The 12,647-nt window shown below is 47.0% G+C and overlaps 4 protein-coding genes across 4 annotated transcripts; 2 read left to right on the top strand and 2 right to left on the bottom strand.

Moving 5' to 3' along the window:
* Nucleotides 1–976: 976 nt before the first annotated feature.
* F4822DRAFT_312305 (uncharacterized protein) lies at nt 977–2,203 on the top strand. The gene has a single exon (XM_051455348.1). The coding sequence runs from the start codon at nt 1,191–1,193 to the stop codon at nt 2,151–2,153; it is 963 nt and encodes a 320-aa protein (XP_051312093.1). The 5' UTR covers nt 977–1,190; the 3' UTR covers nt 2,154–2,203.
* On the bottom strand, nt 2,203–3,862 carry F4822DRAFT_312292 (uncharacterized protein). Its single transcript, XM_051455347.1, has one exon. It carries the CDS (start codon nt 3,813–3,815, stop codon nt 2,253–2,255), a length of 1,563 nt encoding a protein of 520 aa, XP_051312092.1. The 5' UTR covers nt 3,816–3,862; the 3' UTR covers nt 2,203–2,252.
* Nucleotides 3,863–4,600: 738 nt separating this feature from the next.
* On the top strand, nt 4,601–6,142 carry F4822DRAFT_312266 (uncharacterized protein). Its single transcript, XM_051455345.1, has 2 exons — nt 4,601–4,997; nt 5,056–6,142. Exons 1-2 carry the CDS (start codon nt 4,724–4,726, stop codon nt 5,997–5,999), a joined length of 1,218 nt encoding a protein of 405 aa, XP_051312091.1. The 5' UTR covers nt 4,601–4,723; the 3' UTR covers nt 6,000–6,142.
* Nucleotides 6,143–6,693: 551 nt separating this feature from the next.
* F4822DRAFT_312272 (GroES-like protein) lies at nt 6,694–8,412 on the bottom strand. The gene is made up of 3 exons (XM_051455346.1): nt 8,154–8,412; nt 7,722–8,092; nt 6,694–7,662 (listed from the first exon to the last, which is right to left on the bottom strand). Exons 1-3 carry the CDS (start codon nt 8,262–8,264, stop codon nt 6,834–6,836), a joined length of 1,311 nt encoding a protein of 436 aa, XP_051312090.1. The 5' UTR covers nt 8,265–8,412; the 3' UTR covers nt 6,694–6,833.
* Nucleotides 8,413–12,647: the final 4,235 nt, after the last annotated feature.

Below are 12,647 nucleotides of genomic sequence, written 5' to 3'. Positions count from 1 at the left end.
CTTCCACGTCATATTTTTAACTGTATTAGACAACCGCCACGTAACCAACACGCCTATTCTAGCACTTACACTCGTAACTAACAATTTTCTATGTTACCCTCTCAACATCCTTTAGACCGGACTTTTCAGCGGGCTTTCCGTCCCGTCGTACCGTGTCACACCTGTAGCCTTAATTCGACCATCGAGGCTTGTTCCACGCCGTTCCACGCATTCTGAAACATTTCGGCCGGTGGATGCGCAGTTTCGTTCGCTTAAAACCGCACAGTCACCCTATCGCGATTATTTCCCGTTTTAACAAGCATTTTCAGCCCGGTCTGCCTTCTAGAATTTTTGCTACTATTCCTTGATAGGACCTCTTCCGAACAGCATTACTCACTCCTGTTCCACCGGTTTTAAGTCTTATCATACCCGGCGCATACTGACGTACTTCTAAAGATGGAATGACGCTATGAAGACAGACAAAGGGTGGATATTGGGTTTCGGGAATAAGTTAACGTGTCAGATCTGACAGCAATTTTTGTGATCCCTTCGACGGACTATAGCGCGATTTCGAGTGTTTATCTATAGTCCGGAAGCATATGCCCGCTGTATCCATGGGGGTCATAATCATATGTCAGGCACGGAAACAAACCGATCAAAAAGCCTCACAAGCGGCAATTGCAAGTATGACTCACTCGGTGAGAACGGCTATTCACAATCAGCATCATGTCTCTACACCGATAACCGTTCGATAGGCACTGCTTGGGTAAGCCTATACCATAGCTTTGGAAAGAGCCCATGCAGGGGTGGTTTCCTGGTAGGTCTAAGCAAAGGACGAGGCACAGTGGAAGCCATTCAATATGTGGTAGACTGTGTTTAACAATGTTATTGATAATCAATGTCTTTGTGTAGGTTATACCAGAAGCCGCTTTTTGTAATGCATTTATTAACTTAGATAAAAAACTGAATTAAACAATAAAGACCAAAGATTTAAGTAGAATTGTTCTTGGTACTTTGATTGTGCATTCTTTAGATATGAGCAACTCACCTTCCTTATAGATAAACGTAGGCCAAAAAACGGATTTCAAGAATTGTGAAATACCTACGTTAACTCCACAGCATAATTAGAAGTCATATCGAAGTTTCATTTTTACAATTCGTCAATAGTTGAGACCATTAAAGGGAGAAGTAGAGTAAGGCAACGTTAAAAAATGTGTAAAGCAAAGCAAACCCAAATGTCCTGCGGACATACTCTAACGCATTTCACGGAACTCTGCCCTAAAGGTCTCCGACAAGCATGTACAAACCCCGAACTCGACTCTCCGACATCCTACCTCCAGGATTCATGCGCACGCTGCGACCCGGAGTTTAAGGTGAGCCGGGTCCGACAACTCCAGCGCCAGCGTCACAGCGAGCTCACTTCGCACTTACTCCGCTCACAAACTCCGGGGGAGGTTGGCCGCGTTCTCACGCGTGTACAAGAGTTGAATCGTTCTGCTAACACCGCCATCAGCGAAGCGCGGACACTGATGTCCTCCCCGAGCATCGACGTAGAGTTTCCTGGTGTTGGAATCGATGGTAGCGATGGTTATAATGGAAACCTGACCCAGGGCACGTTTAAATGGGTCAACGGCAAGTGTTGTTGGGAGCCAGGGCGCCCTATCTCGCGGAGCGGTTCGATCAAGCGAGTCAACACTCCGGTGGATATAAAGAAGAGGGCGGATGAAATTGCGGAGTTAGAGAAACTCCATCCCTCAATCACTGGACCGCCACGGGTGCGCAGAACAAAGAAGGGATACGTCGATCCATTTGAAAAATCAAACGAGCAACAAAAACCGCCTCAGGTTCCAAATGCGCCCCGTTTGAAGACCGTTAAGCCATATTCTGGACCTCGGGACCATGTAATAGCGATGGTTAGTGATAGGGAGGAAGACGAGAGACCAATATTCGGTGAAATACCAGTCCTAGAGCCGCAGCATCGTCTCCGACGGACAAAGACGCAAATTAGTCGACTCGGCAGTGAAGTGAGTGTTAAAAGCCCCGACGGTGCCGGGAAGCCCGCCTCTATTACATCAGTAAATGATGATGAGAGCGAAGACATATGGTTGCAATTAGCCGATACTTATACGCCAGGTGAGGCTCCCGGTCGTAGATTTAAGGATAGAACCCCGTAAAATTGTACACTTGGTAGAATACTCACATAATACATGACTTGCCCTCATTACTATGCTCTTTCTCCTTGGAATATGTAGCATCTTATTTTCAACTATTGATTAGGGGTCTCTAAGATTGAAACCTTCTGGCAAGTCAACTTGACCTAAGTGATTCGCGATGTCCGATGGGCTTGCAACAATATCCTCTTTAGGATCGGAATTATCATGGACACCGATCTCTTGGATAAATTTCTTGGCTTTTGCGTACTCCTTAACACGAGCGGTGGCAAGTTTTCCTGCTCTTCGTCTATCAGTGGGGCATCGAAGAAGTGGGACTTGGATAATCGCCGCAAATATATCGAAAACTTTCTCAACGGGCACATCATGCCTCTTGGCGACCTCCGCGAAAGGAAACTTCTCCTGACATGTTTCGGCAACGTCTACAATTAGATTTGGCGAGGGCTTGCGGTAAGTAGGTTGGATAAGAGATGCCGGTGGCTTGACTGGATTCAAAGCTGTGGGGGGCTCGACGGGTCCTGCTGCTGAAGTCGGCGAAGCTTGAGGCTGGCTTCCGGAATTCGGGGGCTCTAGTTGGGAAACTTCTCCCTCGCTCAACTGGCTCATCTGTGTTGGACTTGTTGGACTAGAGATGTGAGATGGGGGAGCGGTAAAATTGCTGCCATGGATTGGCATCATCATTGGTCCGAATCCTGGATTAAAAGCGTGCATGCCATTTAGGTTCATAGCCATCATATGAGGGTGAAGGTGTTGGCCGTATGGTACCATTTGCGAGACGACGTGAGGTGGTAAATTGTGTTGCAACAATGGATGTACCTGGGGCTTAGCAAGATTTACCTGCTGTCTCATTCTAGCGCAAATTTGGCAAGGCTGCTCAATGGCATCTAATTGGGCAACATTTTCAGTAGCATGCTTGGTCGAAGTAGCATTAGAGACTGCCGATACTTCAGCTCTTGGCAATGGAGGCGGCGGCATTGCCTCCTTAGGGGATCGAGCTGAATTTGGAGGCAAAGAGTCTACATTGATGGTTGATGTGTTGAGAACATGAAATTGACCAGGTGCCGAATTGAGATTGGATATCCTTGAAGATGCATCCGGCTTGGCCGAACTTTCACTGGTGGCTATCATGCATGCCATGGGTGCTGCGCGCAATCCGGGGTCCTTAGAACTATTCTCGCCAGTGTTGATATTTGGTATTGCTGGCATGATTGCCTGTGGTAGTTGCTTAGGTGAAAGTTCCGGTGGGCTTAAAGGTCTTGGCTTTCGAGGAGGTTGGTCGAGAGCGAACTTCTCTAACACCGGAAGTGACACGCCCCGTAAGGCGGAGGTGAGTTCCATTACACTAAAGTCTGAAGGTAGCCCAACCATGCCGGTACTGACTCGCCGGTCCGAGCCCCTAAGCTCAAAAGGTGGTACAGCAATAGGAGGTGCTATAATAGGAATTGCTGGGACTTCATGTTCCTGAAGTGCAGGCATCTGCCTCTGCTCGCCAGTTCTCTGCCTTTTGACGGGTTTAGATGATATAAACTGAATATCGTCATCCGATCTTTTCGAGGGTATAATCGGCCTAGGCATTGACAGGGGCGAGGGACGTTCAGCAATAGGCGTCCTAGCGTTGAGAACCTTTACGTTCGTTTGATTCTGGACCTGAGGATTCGTCGACATCGCTGTTATCGGAATCTGCGTGTAAGTCTAAACTCGATTGATACGCCGGGGGGGGGGGGGGGGGGGTAGTCGTGATAGTTTGGAGAATTCAAACCAGGAAGAGTAGTAAGGAAAGCAAAACATCTATATGAAATATATACAAATAAACAAGACAAATGAGAATAACTAAGACACGAAAAGCCCATCAGCCTCAAAGATGAAAGAACCCTAGACTGCATAGAGCTTAATGCTGTCTCTTTCAAGGGACAGGCGACGAGAAGAGCCAAATCGAATCTGAAAAATGATGACAGGAGATACTATTCCTGGAGACATAGCTACTACATCCGTGTGAACTTTCACACGTCATGTTGTGAGAAGAAAATGAAAACATGTTCAAAAATTAGTATGGGATCGGTCCAAATAGTAGACTGCCTGGTTTTTGATTCTCTTGCTGCAGCAGTAGTAAGTTCAAATTGCTGAATAGGTAGTGCTTGGATTTATTATGCCAGCATGTTGGGAAACCATAAGCAAGTATTATAGGTGAATTTGGTTCACACAATTGAGAAATGTTATTATCAAAGGTGGAATATTCGTGGAAATTGAAGATGTTGTAATGAACATGCATGGATCCAAGGTTGCCTTTAAGATAAAAATGGAGGGGGGAGAAGGGTATTGGTTTTGGACGCTTGGACCATTTGGATTTACAATGCTTATCGTTGATAAGGAACTTTAGTATGACGGAGTAAGCCACAAGGAACACCGCCACCGCGGGGCAGGGAAGGCACTCCTAACAACTTGGGAAGCTACAGCTGCAGCCTGCAGCCTTGCGATTACCTTCCATTTTATGACAAACGGTTCTTCCACTTAACAACTTGACAAGCTTCACTTCTCTTTCTCCTTTTAATCTTGCGTCCTTCAACACCCGCAAAATGGCTTCAGCGGACCGAAACCCTCTGGTTTCGTCCCAGAAGCCTTCCGACTCTGGACTACAAGCTGTCCTCCATCCCCTCGTTCTTCTCACAATTTCCGATTACATCACACGACACACTCTCAGAGCCCAACAAGGCCCTATAGTAGGTGCCTTGATAGGACAGCAGAATGGACGCGAGATTACCATCGAGCACGCCTTTGAGTGTGCAACTACACCGAAGGACGGTTACATTATTCTTGATCCTGTTTGGTTCGCACAACGTCTAGATCAAAGTGGGTTGTTCCTCTTATCTACTACCTCAGGCCATAATTACTGATAACAGACCTACAGTGAAAACGATACACAAATCCCCCCCTCTCGATCTCGTCGGCTGGTATACAGTATTACCTAAGAGCGGCCCAACTCCTGCCCAACTCCCCATTCACCAATGGATCCTTTCGGAGCACAACGAGTCGTCTATCCTACTTGCATTTCACCCCGAAGAAGCAGTTCAACATTCGGCAGGGAGCAAGTTGCCTTTGACAATCTACGAATCCAACTATGAGGTGGACGAACCGAAAGCAGATCAGGGTGAAGACAAGGAGATGCGAGATGGAGACCCGCCTCTAAAGCTGAAGTTCAGGGAGCTACCGTATTCGGTTGAGACGGGCGAGGCGGAAATGATAAGCATGAACTTTATCGCCCGTGGAGCTGGCAATGCAACAGTGGTCGAATCCACAGAACGGAAGAAGGCAGTTATCAACGACACGAATTCCAAGGGCAAACAACCCGCAACAGCCCCAGAAGCCCCGGATATTGGCCCGAGCATCGATGAACATGCACTATCGGCCGAGGATGAAGAGATGATTGCCGCTCTCACTGCCAAGGCAAATGCGATCAAGATGTTGCAGTCCAGAGTCAACCTTCTGATAACATATCTTGAACGATTACCACCCTCTTATCTCTCCCCGAACAACGCCACAAACCTCTCCGAAGCCCAGTACACAACCCCGTCGCACACAATTCTCCGATCCATACAAGCTCTTGTCAGCAGACTATCACTACTAGTACCGTCTGACACCGAAGCTTACGAGCTAGAGATGTTGCGAGAATCCAACGATGTCCACCTAGTCGAGCTCCTAGACGACGTAATGCAGAGTCTCAACGAAGCCCGCGACATCGGCAAGAAGTACGGAATCGTGGAAAACGCCAAGAGCCACAGCAAGAAGCTGCGTGACGATTTAAGTCACAGCTCAGGATTTAATTTCTCTAGTTCCGGTGATCTTGCTGCCTAGAAGGGAGCAAGAAAGAGGAGGGAAATAGATCGTTATCCAAAATTCTAGGTACTTCGCAGCATACTTGTTTGCATTTGCAAGGCGAAAGAGGCGTTTTAGAGGCCAATATTAGCAAGTTGTGTTAATCACGACTAGGTGTTTGATATCAATAGGGCATCTTAATGCCACGCCTCCTTAGTGGAGTTCACGATAGACCAAAAAAGGCACGAGATACATGATAATGGATTGATTCATGAAACGTCAGAGTTTATTAAGACTATGTGACAATTATTACTTTGCTTCTCTTTAGGCCGTACCATAACGACACTCCTCAGTCGTAGTAACAGGAAAGATTATTAAGATAACCATCCGGTCATACATAACCGGTATCTCCTGAGGATATAAACGATAGAAAATGTGCACCCAATACGAATGCCGTAAAATCGTGAAAATCGGCGCGACACCAACCGGCCTCAAGGGCACCAGTCTACCCATCTCATGCTTTGTCGTAAGATATAGAGGGATATAACATAATAGAAAAAAACATATCAAGAAAAAAATTAAAGAAAATAACATCTAGGCCCCGGCCGGTGAAACTGATGTTAGGTATGCTTCTCAGTTCCGATTTGCCGTAGCACTTTTCATTACCAAGCTTTTTAAAGCTGATCGCAAGAGTTTTGCTTCCCAAACCATCAGTACAATACCGCCCAGGTATCTAAACGACTTTTTTTGCTTCGTCAATGTTCTATGCCGCTGGTGAAATCATTATATTGCGAGAGGTAAGAGAATGGGGAAAGATGCCTAAGATCCCGATGCTGGTGTGTATAGTTTGGTAGTCGAGAAAGTAGTGCAATATTAAGCCTCGATGACAACTTTCAACACAAGATTGCCGTCATCATCCACAGTTTTACCGGCGAGTTCAAAGGCATGTTTTGCAGCGCCGAGACCTTTAAACCGATGGGTTACCATGTCGTCAAGACTCGGTAGAGTGAAACCGGCTCCACCGCACCCCTGAGCAGCAAGTATTCTGATGCCAGTCCCGTACGTATTTGCATATCGGAAAATTCCCAAGATATCCACCTCTCTTAAGTGTGCAGCGGACATGGGAAGGGTTTGGATTGGCGTGCCCATACCAACCATGATGAGCTTGCCGCCTGGGCGAGTAGCGTAAAGACTTGTATGCATACAAGACTCCTTGCCGGTACATTCAAATGCCACATCAACACCATCATCTTCGTCGTCACCCTGCAGACTTAGCGGTGGTTTCGTCAGGGAGAGGATCTCGGCCGCAAGAGCTTTGGCACCTTCAAGTTGATCGTGGATGGAATTAGAATATATGCTTGCTGGTGTCATCGCGCCAGGTTCCAAAGGGGTAGAACTTCCAGAGTTCGTGAAAATTGACGAGTTGCTAGACGACGTATGCAATGGGCGAGGCACAACAAAGCCATGAGTGGCAAAGCCCTTTTTCACCGCATAGTTGACCCGACCTGCATCTACATCGGTGATAGTGACTGATGTGCATCCGGATTGGCGCGCCATCGCAGCAGTCAAAAGCCCAACTGTACCGGCTCCCATTACTAAGGCGGTAGAACCCGGGGCCGGGTTGGCGCGATTTACAGCATGGATGGCGACAGAAAGCGGTTCAAGTAGCGCGGCAGCATCGAAAGAAACATGTTCGGGAAGCCTAAGATAGAAAACGTCAGCAATAAGTACGAAAAATCTTTAAGCAATTTTGATACATACTTGTGACACCAGATTGCGGGGTGATTTATCCTCTCCTGAAGAGTTCCTTGGAAGTGAGGAACGCTCTTGGCACTACTCCTAAATCGCATTTTCTTGCACAAATTATACCTGCCTTTTCTGCAGATGCCACATTGACCGCAAGGCACACCAACTTCTAGGGCGACGCGATCCCCGATCCTAAACCCACTAACTTGAGGTCCAACAGCCACGACAGTGCCGGACGATTCGTGGCCGAGGGACAACGGAGCACAAGCACACAAGTCCCCATTGGCAAATTTTTTGTAGTAAGAGACATCTGAACCACAGATTCCTGTGGATTTGATAGCAATTTGCAGCTCACCAAGGCCAGGCTCTTCGATATTCCTAACTTCCTATTCAAATTGAGTTAGCAAATTCATTCACGTAACTATGACGACAGATGATATAACTCACCAATCGAAGATCTCGGGGGCCATGCAAGACGGAGGCATTGACCTTGTTCGACTGTTTTGAATAAACGGGTAGCTGCATTGGCTCGATATCAGCCATTGCGGAGGGCGCCATTGCTAAGTGAATGCTAGTAGTGCGGGATGAAGTGGGATATAAACTGAAGTTGGAGCTAATAGGGGTCCTCTAGTTTAGGCCTGTAAAATATGGAGTTGAAGCGTGGAGGAGAGGAGTGAAGTTTGGGGGTAACTAGCCAGGGGAGCTTTGGACTCTAACGTAAAAGCCGGGTGACTCGTGAGATGATATCAAAAAAAATCAAAGGGGACGAATCAAGCCAAGCTTACTTTCCTCGATTCTTCCGACCAAGGAAAAAGGAGCACTGGAGGTAAGAGGTCGTGACCAAAGATGTAAGCATGAAGGAGTATAGTGACCGGAATTCGTGGACCCCCCACTTCCTTATGTATTTGGGGTATGGGGGAAACGCCATCATGAGCTACTTGTGTAAATCGAAGTTAATCATCGTCAAGGTAGATCCTGAGATCGGAGCAGAAACAAGGGTCCACACGGACTTGCAGAGAGAATTCTGTGGATTTTTCCAGACCCAGTCAAAGGTCAACAAGTTATCTTGAGAATGTAAGAGGTACTTCATAATCTCGGGAAATCATATGCAAGAGGCTAGCCATGATGCGACCATATCAAGTTCGGTAACGAGACCCCTGATGGCGCCTTGACGGTGGATGGGTGTGTGTAGTGTAGTTGTGGACATTGGTCCTTGCAGTCCTGTACCGATACATCTAGTCCCAGCGGTACTTCCAGACAAGGCTGGCGAGTCGGAACCTGGCGTGACGTACATATAGAAGGGCACTATACGGTCCGGGGATATGATATACTTCCCTATATCCTAATATAATATTCCTCCTAATGCTTCTCGAACTGTACGAAGTAGCAATTGAACAGATCCTGTTATCATGATGGTGCCATGATGGCTCTGTGGAGAACTGGAATATTCTGCAAATTGTCCGTGTTAGATGATGATAGGTGGCATTGATATCGCTACATATGCCGTCGGCCAGTCGCTTGCTCTAGCACCTAGGTGATAAAAGGCGGCTCAAACTGCGGCGCATCCGGAAGCGCCTGCTAGGCACGGCATTAGGTTGAAATCGAAGCAGTAAAGACTTCGGATCAGAGACAGAAGATTTCCTGGACGAGACTCAAATAGGGCTTAGCGGGATTGACTATAGCTCCACTAACAGTACGCCAGGAGGCTAGACTAGTAGCTGATGGGGCTGGCCGAAAGCGACGGGAGGTATTTCGCCGTCATCCTGATATTAAAAAAAAAAAAAAAAAGCCCATGAGAAGATTATTAGATTAGAAAGTTGGGGGAAGACCCTGAGATTCTTTGATATTAAGTTGATTCAGTACAAGGATTATTTGGTTCCCAAGCATACGGGACGGCTTCTCGACTCATGCAGTCAGCCGGAAAGAGATTCGTTTCGCAGCATGTCAGAATGTCAGAGTATCAGTGTGTGAGTAAGAAGAGAGAGTTTCGAGAGAAACGAGAAGCAAATGGAATTCAAAAGCGGAGCATGGATTGCCCGATTGGGACCTTCTCGAATCTTTTTGAGAGGCATGCTTGTGTATTGTGTACCGGGGCAAGCTGAGGTACCCATCCACCACGTACCCCCACCTACTATAAGTGCTACATGTGGGTGATATCGGGGAAGAGTCACTTGTAATATCTGGATGTAGTGTACGACGACGGTTCGTACCGAAGTACATAATTTTATAATGACATCCATAGATGAAGCTGGGAAGGAACGTCGTCCCAAAAACAGGGGTCACAAAACTTAAAAACTGCCCATTGAATAGCAGTATGGGCATCCATAAAAAGCAAAAATACCAGGTAGGTACGACTGTGGAACGTGTTTAGAAGGTTATTACCAACCCTGGATTTCTCGTCCGTTCCCAACTCGTCCTCCACTACAACCCAAGAACAAACTTCTTTCCAACAACATCATGACCGCCCTTAATAACACTTGCATTATCCGTTCAACTTAAAAGATCGACCTTTATAAGCCTAGGCATATCGCGTTAGCACTGTTACGAACTATTAGCCTAGAAGAACGCCGTCTTGCCCCGAGCTCGTCTATGCACTGTCTCTTCAGGGATCAATTTTGCCGATACCCCTGGTCTGTGGCGAGACTCTTGCACATGGCGACAGGGACGGCAACGAACGAGCACGACGAACGGGCCTTCCCTGTCTAATAGTCTAGTACTACGTAACAGATCGTCGATATTTTAACAAGGACAGGGCAAAACTTACCTTATACATATTTAGGTGCTTGATGCGTTTCCAGGATGGACTATCGACAGGCCTGTCAATAACGATATAGCTGGGCTTTGGCTATTGCGCAATCATAGTTTGGCCTCGCTCAATGCTCTCATCCAGATTGACCGATATCCATGTTCTACCTATCGGAATTTACAAGAAAATGCCGTACGCCTGAGTATCATCAACTTGTTTCCCGGCACGGCTTCTTAGCCACGCATTGCAATACCGTCGTACGACAGGTTCCCCTACATCATATTTCACATGCCTTGTCTAACAGAATCAAAACACGCCAAAGGACTTCATTAACTCCGGCGTTCTTCCTGCGGTGCTTTCACACCCCGTTGGGGGGAACCTTGGAAGTCAGCTCTGGCGAGCAAACGCCATATTACATCGAGTTTAAAACTGGCTCGGAGCTGCAGCCGCTCTTCCTATATTCAAGCAATGATCAACTATTAAGACGATGTCGTGTCACCGCGAATCGGTCAACGTAGATCCCCATATCCATTGACGGAACGTTGCCGTGTCTCGGAACGTGGCCAATTGAGCACTGTCGACAATCACTACGGAAGCCGGAATGTTTCTCCCTTTACCACGTACAGTCGTATGCAGCCGGTACCCTTATCGTATTTCGCCAATCTTCTGCAGATGGGTACCATGTAGGTAGGTACCTTGAAATGTCCCCTATGCCCCAATTGAAGGTTCCGCCCCGCTGGTGAGGAATTGGAGAAATTGGAGATCACAGGTACCTACCTAGGTACCTACTTGGGAACCCTTAAGCTCCCTGACACACAGCGTGTGTGTGTGTTTGTGGGTAAAGCATGTTCTGAGATTGGTCTAGGCCTGGAAACTCACCGTCTTTTATCACTTCTGTTTACCCTGCTTTCCGAATAAGCTAGGCGCCTTATAATCCGTCATATTACTCCGTAAATGGATCCTCAAAAACGACTATGAAGCTTCACACATGCAACGCAACGGGGCTCTCGGGAGCAATTTCGGCGATCGACTTAGACAAGCTTGACGACATCAAGTTGTAACTCCGACAGACTTAAATCCACAGGCATGACACCTCCCATACGCCATTCTCCAGTAATGGAAATGCTGTGGAACGCGCGCACATACTACCTCGTTGAACCGATCTCGCAGATATTTATGATAGGTCATCAACTTGTCACCCAAATTAGCTCTTTCACGATGAAAATTATCACCCCAGTTCTTCCAAAAATGGTAAGCTAGGAGGTATCTAGCTCCGGAGCTTTTCTAGCCAACTATTGATAATGAAACGGTTGGGATTGATAACCCCGGAAATCTCTCGGCCAGAAAAATACGCTCTTAGAGAGACTTATATATACACCTGCCTACACAGATTAACATGCTACCCACCAGACCGGGTTAGCACTACATAGCTCCCCGGCTCTGGCCTCTTCGAATCCCGAGTTACGATGATGTTGAACTACCGAGGTCGAAGCCTCTGACTACCAGGTAGGCAGGTAGTCGCCTAGTATTGACGGGTTACTATGAGCCACTATACCTACAGTTCGTTGGTCTCATTGCTAATCCTGACACATGCGGGGTTATTTTTAACCTACCTATTATTTGTTATCCTCCCTCTGACTTCACACCATACTCGTGTTGTATTACATGAGTGGTGTAGGTGCTCGCTATGACACTTGGTAAGCTGCAATTCCACGTTCACCCTGTGCTGCGGTCGACATATGTCAAACTGGGTCGCTTCCGGCTAAACCCGTTTGTAAAGTGGATGGATCGCATTTTCGACTGCATGGCAATGCCTGAATCGCAATTCTACAAGGACGGTGCCAAAGCGCCACGATTTCAAGATTCCTAGGGAATCTTGGTATGGTGAAGCAAAGATAAGACAAGCGACATATTCAACACTACCGAGTGGCCTGGACATGCATCGGTATATGTACGCATCAACTACCCGATCACACGCTGCATACGACTTCGTACTCTGCACCTAAAGATCCCTAACCTGCACGAAGGTGGACATATGCAGGCATGTAAAGCGCCAATGCACCTTGTTGGATATCGATATACATAGCTGTATATCCTTACGCATATTTATCATCGCCACTTGGTATGGCGTCTATCCAGTAACATGCTTCGGAACTTTTAAATTGTTACTGTTGCGCTTCCATCCTTTTTTTTTT

Source organism: Hypoxylon trugodes (assembly GCF_022578975.1).
Source record: "Hypoxylon trugodes strain CBS 135444 unplaced genomic scaffold F4822scaffold_7, whole genome shotgun sequence".
Taxonomy (NCBI): Eukaryota; Fungi; Ascomycota; class Sordariomycetes; order Xylariales; family Hypoxylaceae; genus Hypoxylon; species Hypoxylon trugodes.
The sequence above is the reverse complement of the archived record's forward strand: the minus strand, read 5'-3'. Positions and strand labels throughout refer to the sequence as shown.

Excerpts from the sequence above, each read along its gene's own strand:
- F4822DRAFT_312266 (XM_051455345.1), top strand. The coding sequence starts at position 4,724 with ATGGCTTCAGCGGACCGAAACCCTCTGGTTTCGTCCCAGAAGCCTTCC. Across the intron at positions 4,998-5,055 it reads CGCACAACGTCTAGATCAAA|TGAAAACGATACACAAATCC; the intron begins GTGGGTTGTTCC and ends ACAGACCTACAG.
- F4822DRAFT_312272 (XM_051455346.1), bottom strand. The coding sequence starts at position 8,264 with ATGGCGCCCTCCGCAATGGCTGATATCGAGCCAATGCAGCTACCCGTT. Across the intron at positions 8,093-8,153 it reads GCCCCCGAGATCTTCGATTG|GAAGTTAGGAATATCGAAGA; the intron begins GTGAGTTATATC and ends CAATTTGAATAG. Across the intron at positions 7,663-7,721 it reads CCCGCAATCTGGTGTCACAA|GCTTCCCGAACATGTTTCTT; the intron begins GTATGTATCAAA and ends TTTCTATCTTAG.
- F4822DRAFT_312292 (XM_051455347.1), bottom strand. The coding sequence starts at position 3,815 with ATGTCGACGAATCCTCAGGTCCAGAATCAAACGAACGTAAAGGTTCTC.
- F4822DRAFT_312305 (XM_051455348.1), top strand. The coding sequence starts at position 1,191 with ATGTGTAAAGCAAAGCAAACCCAAATGTCCTGCGGACATACTCTAACG.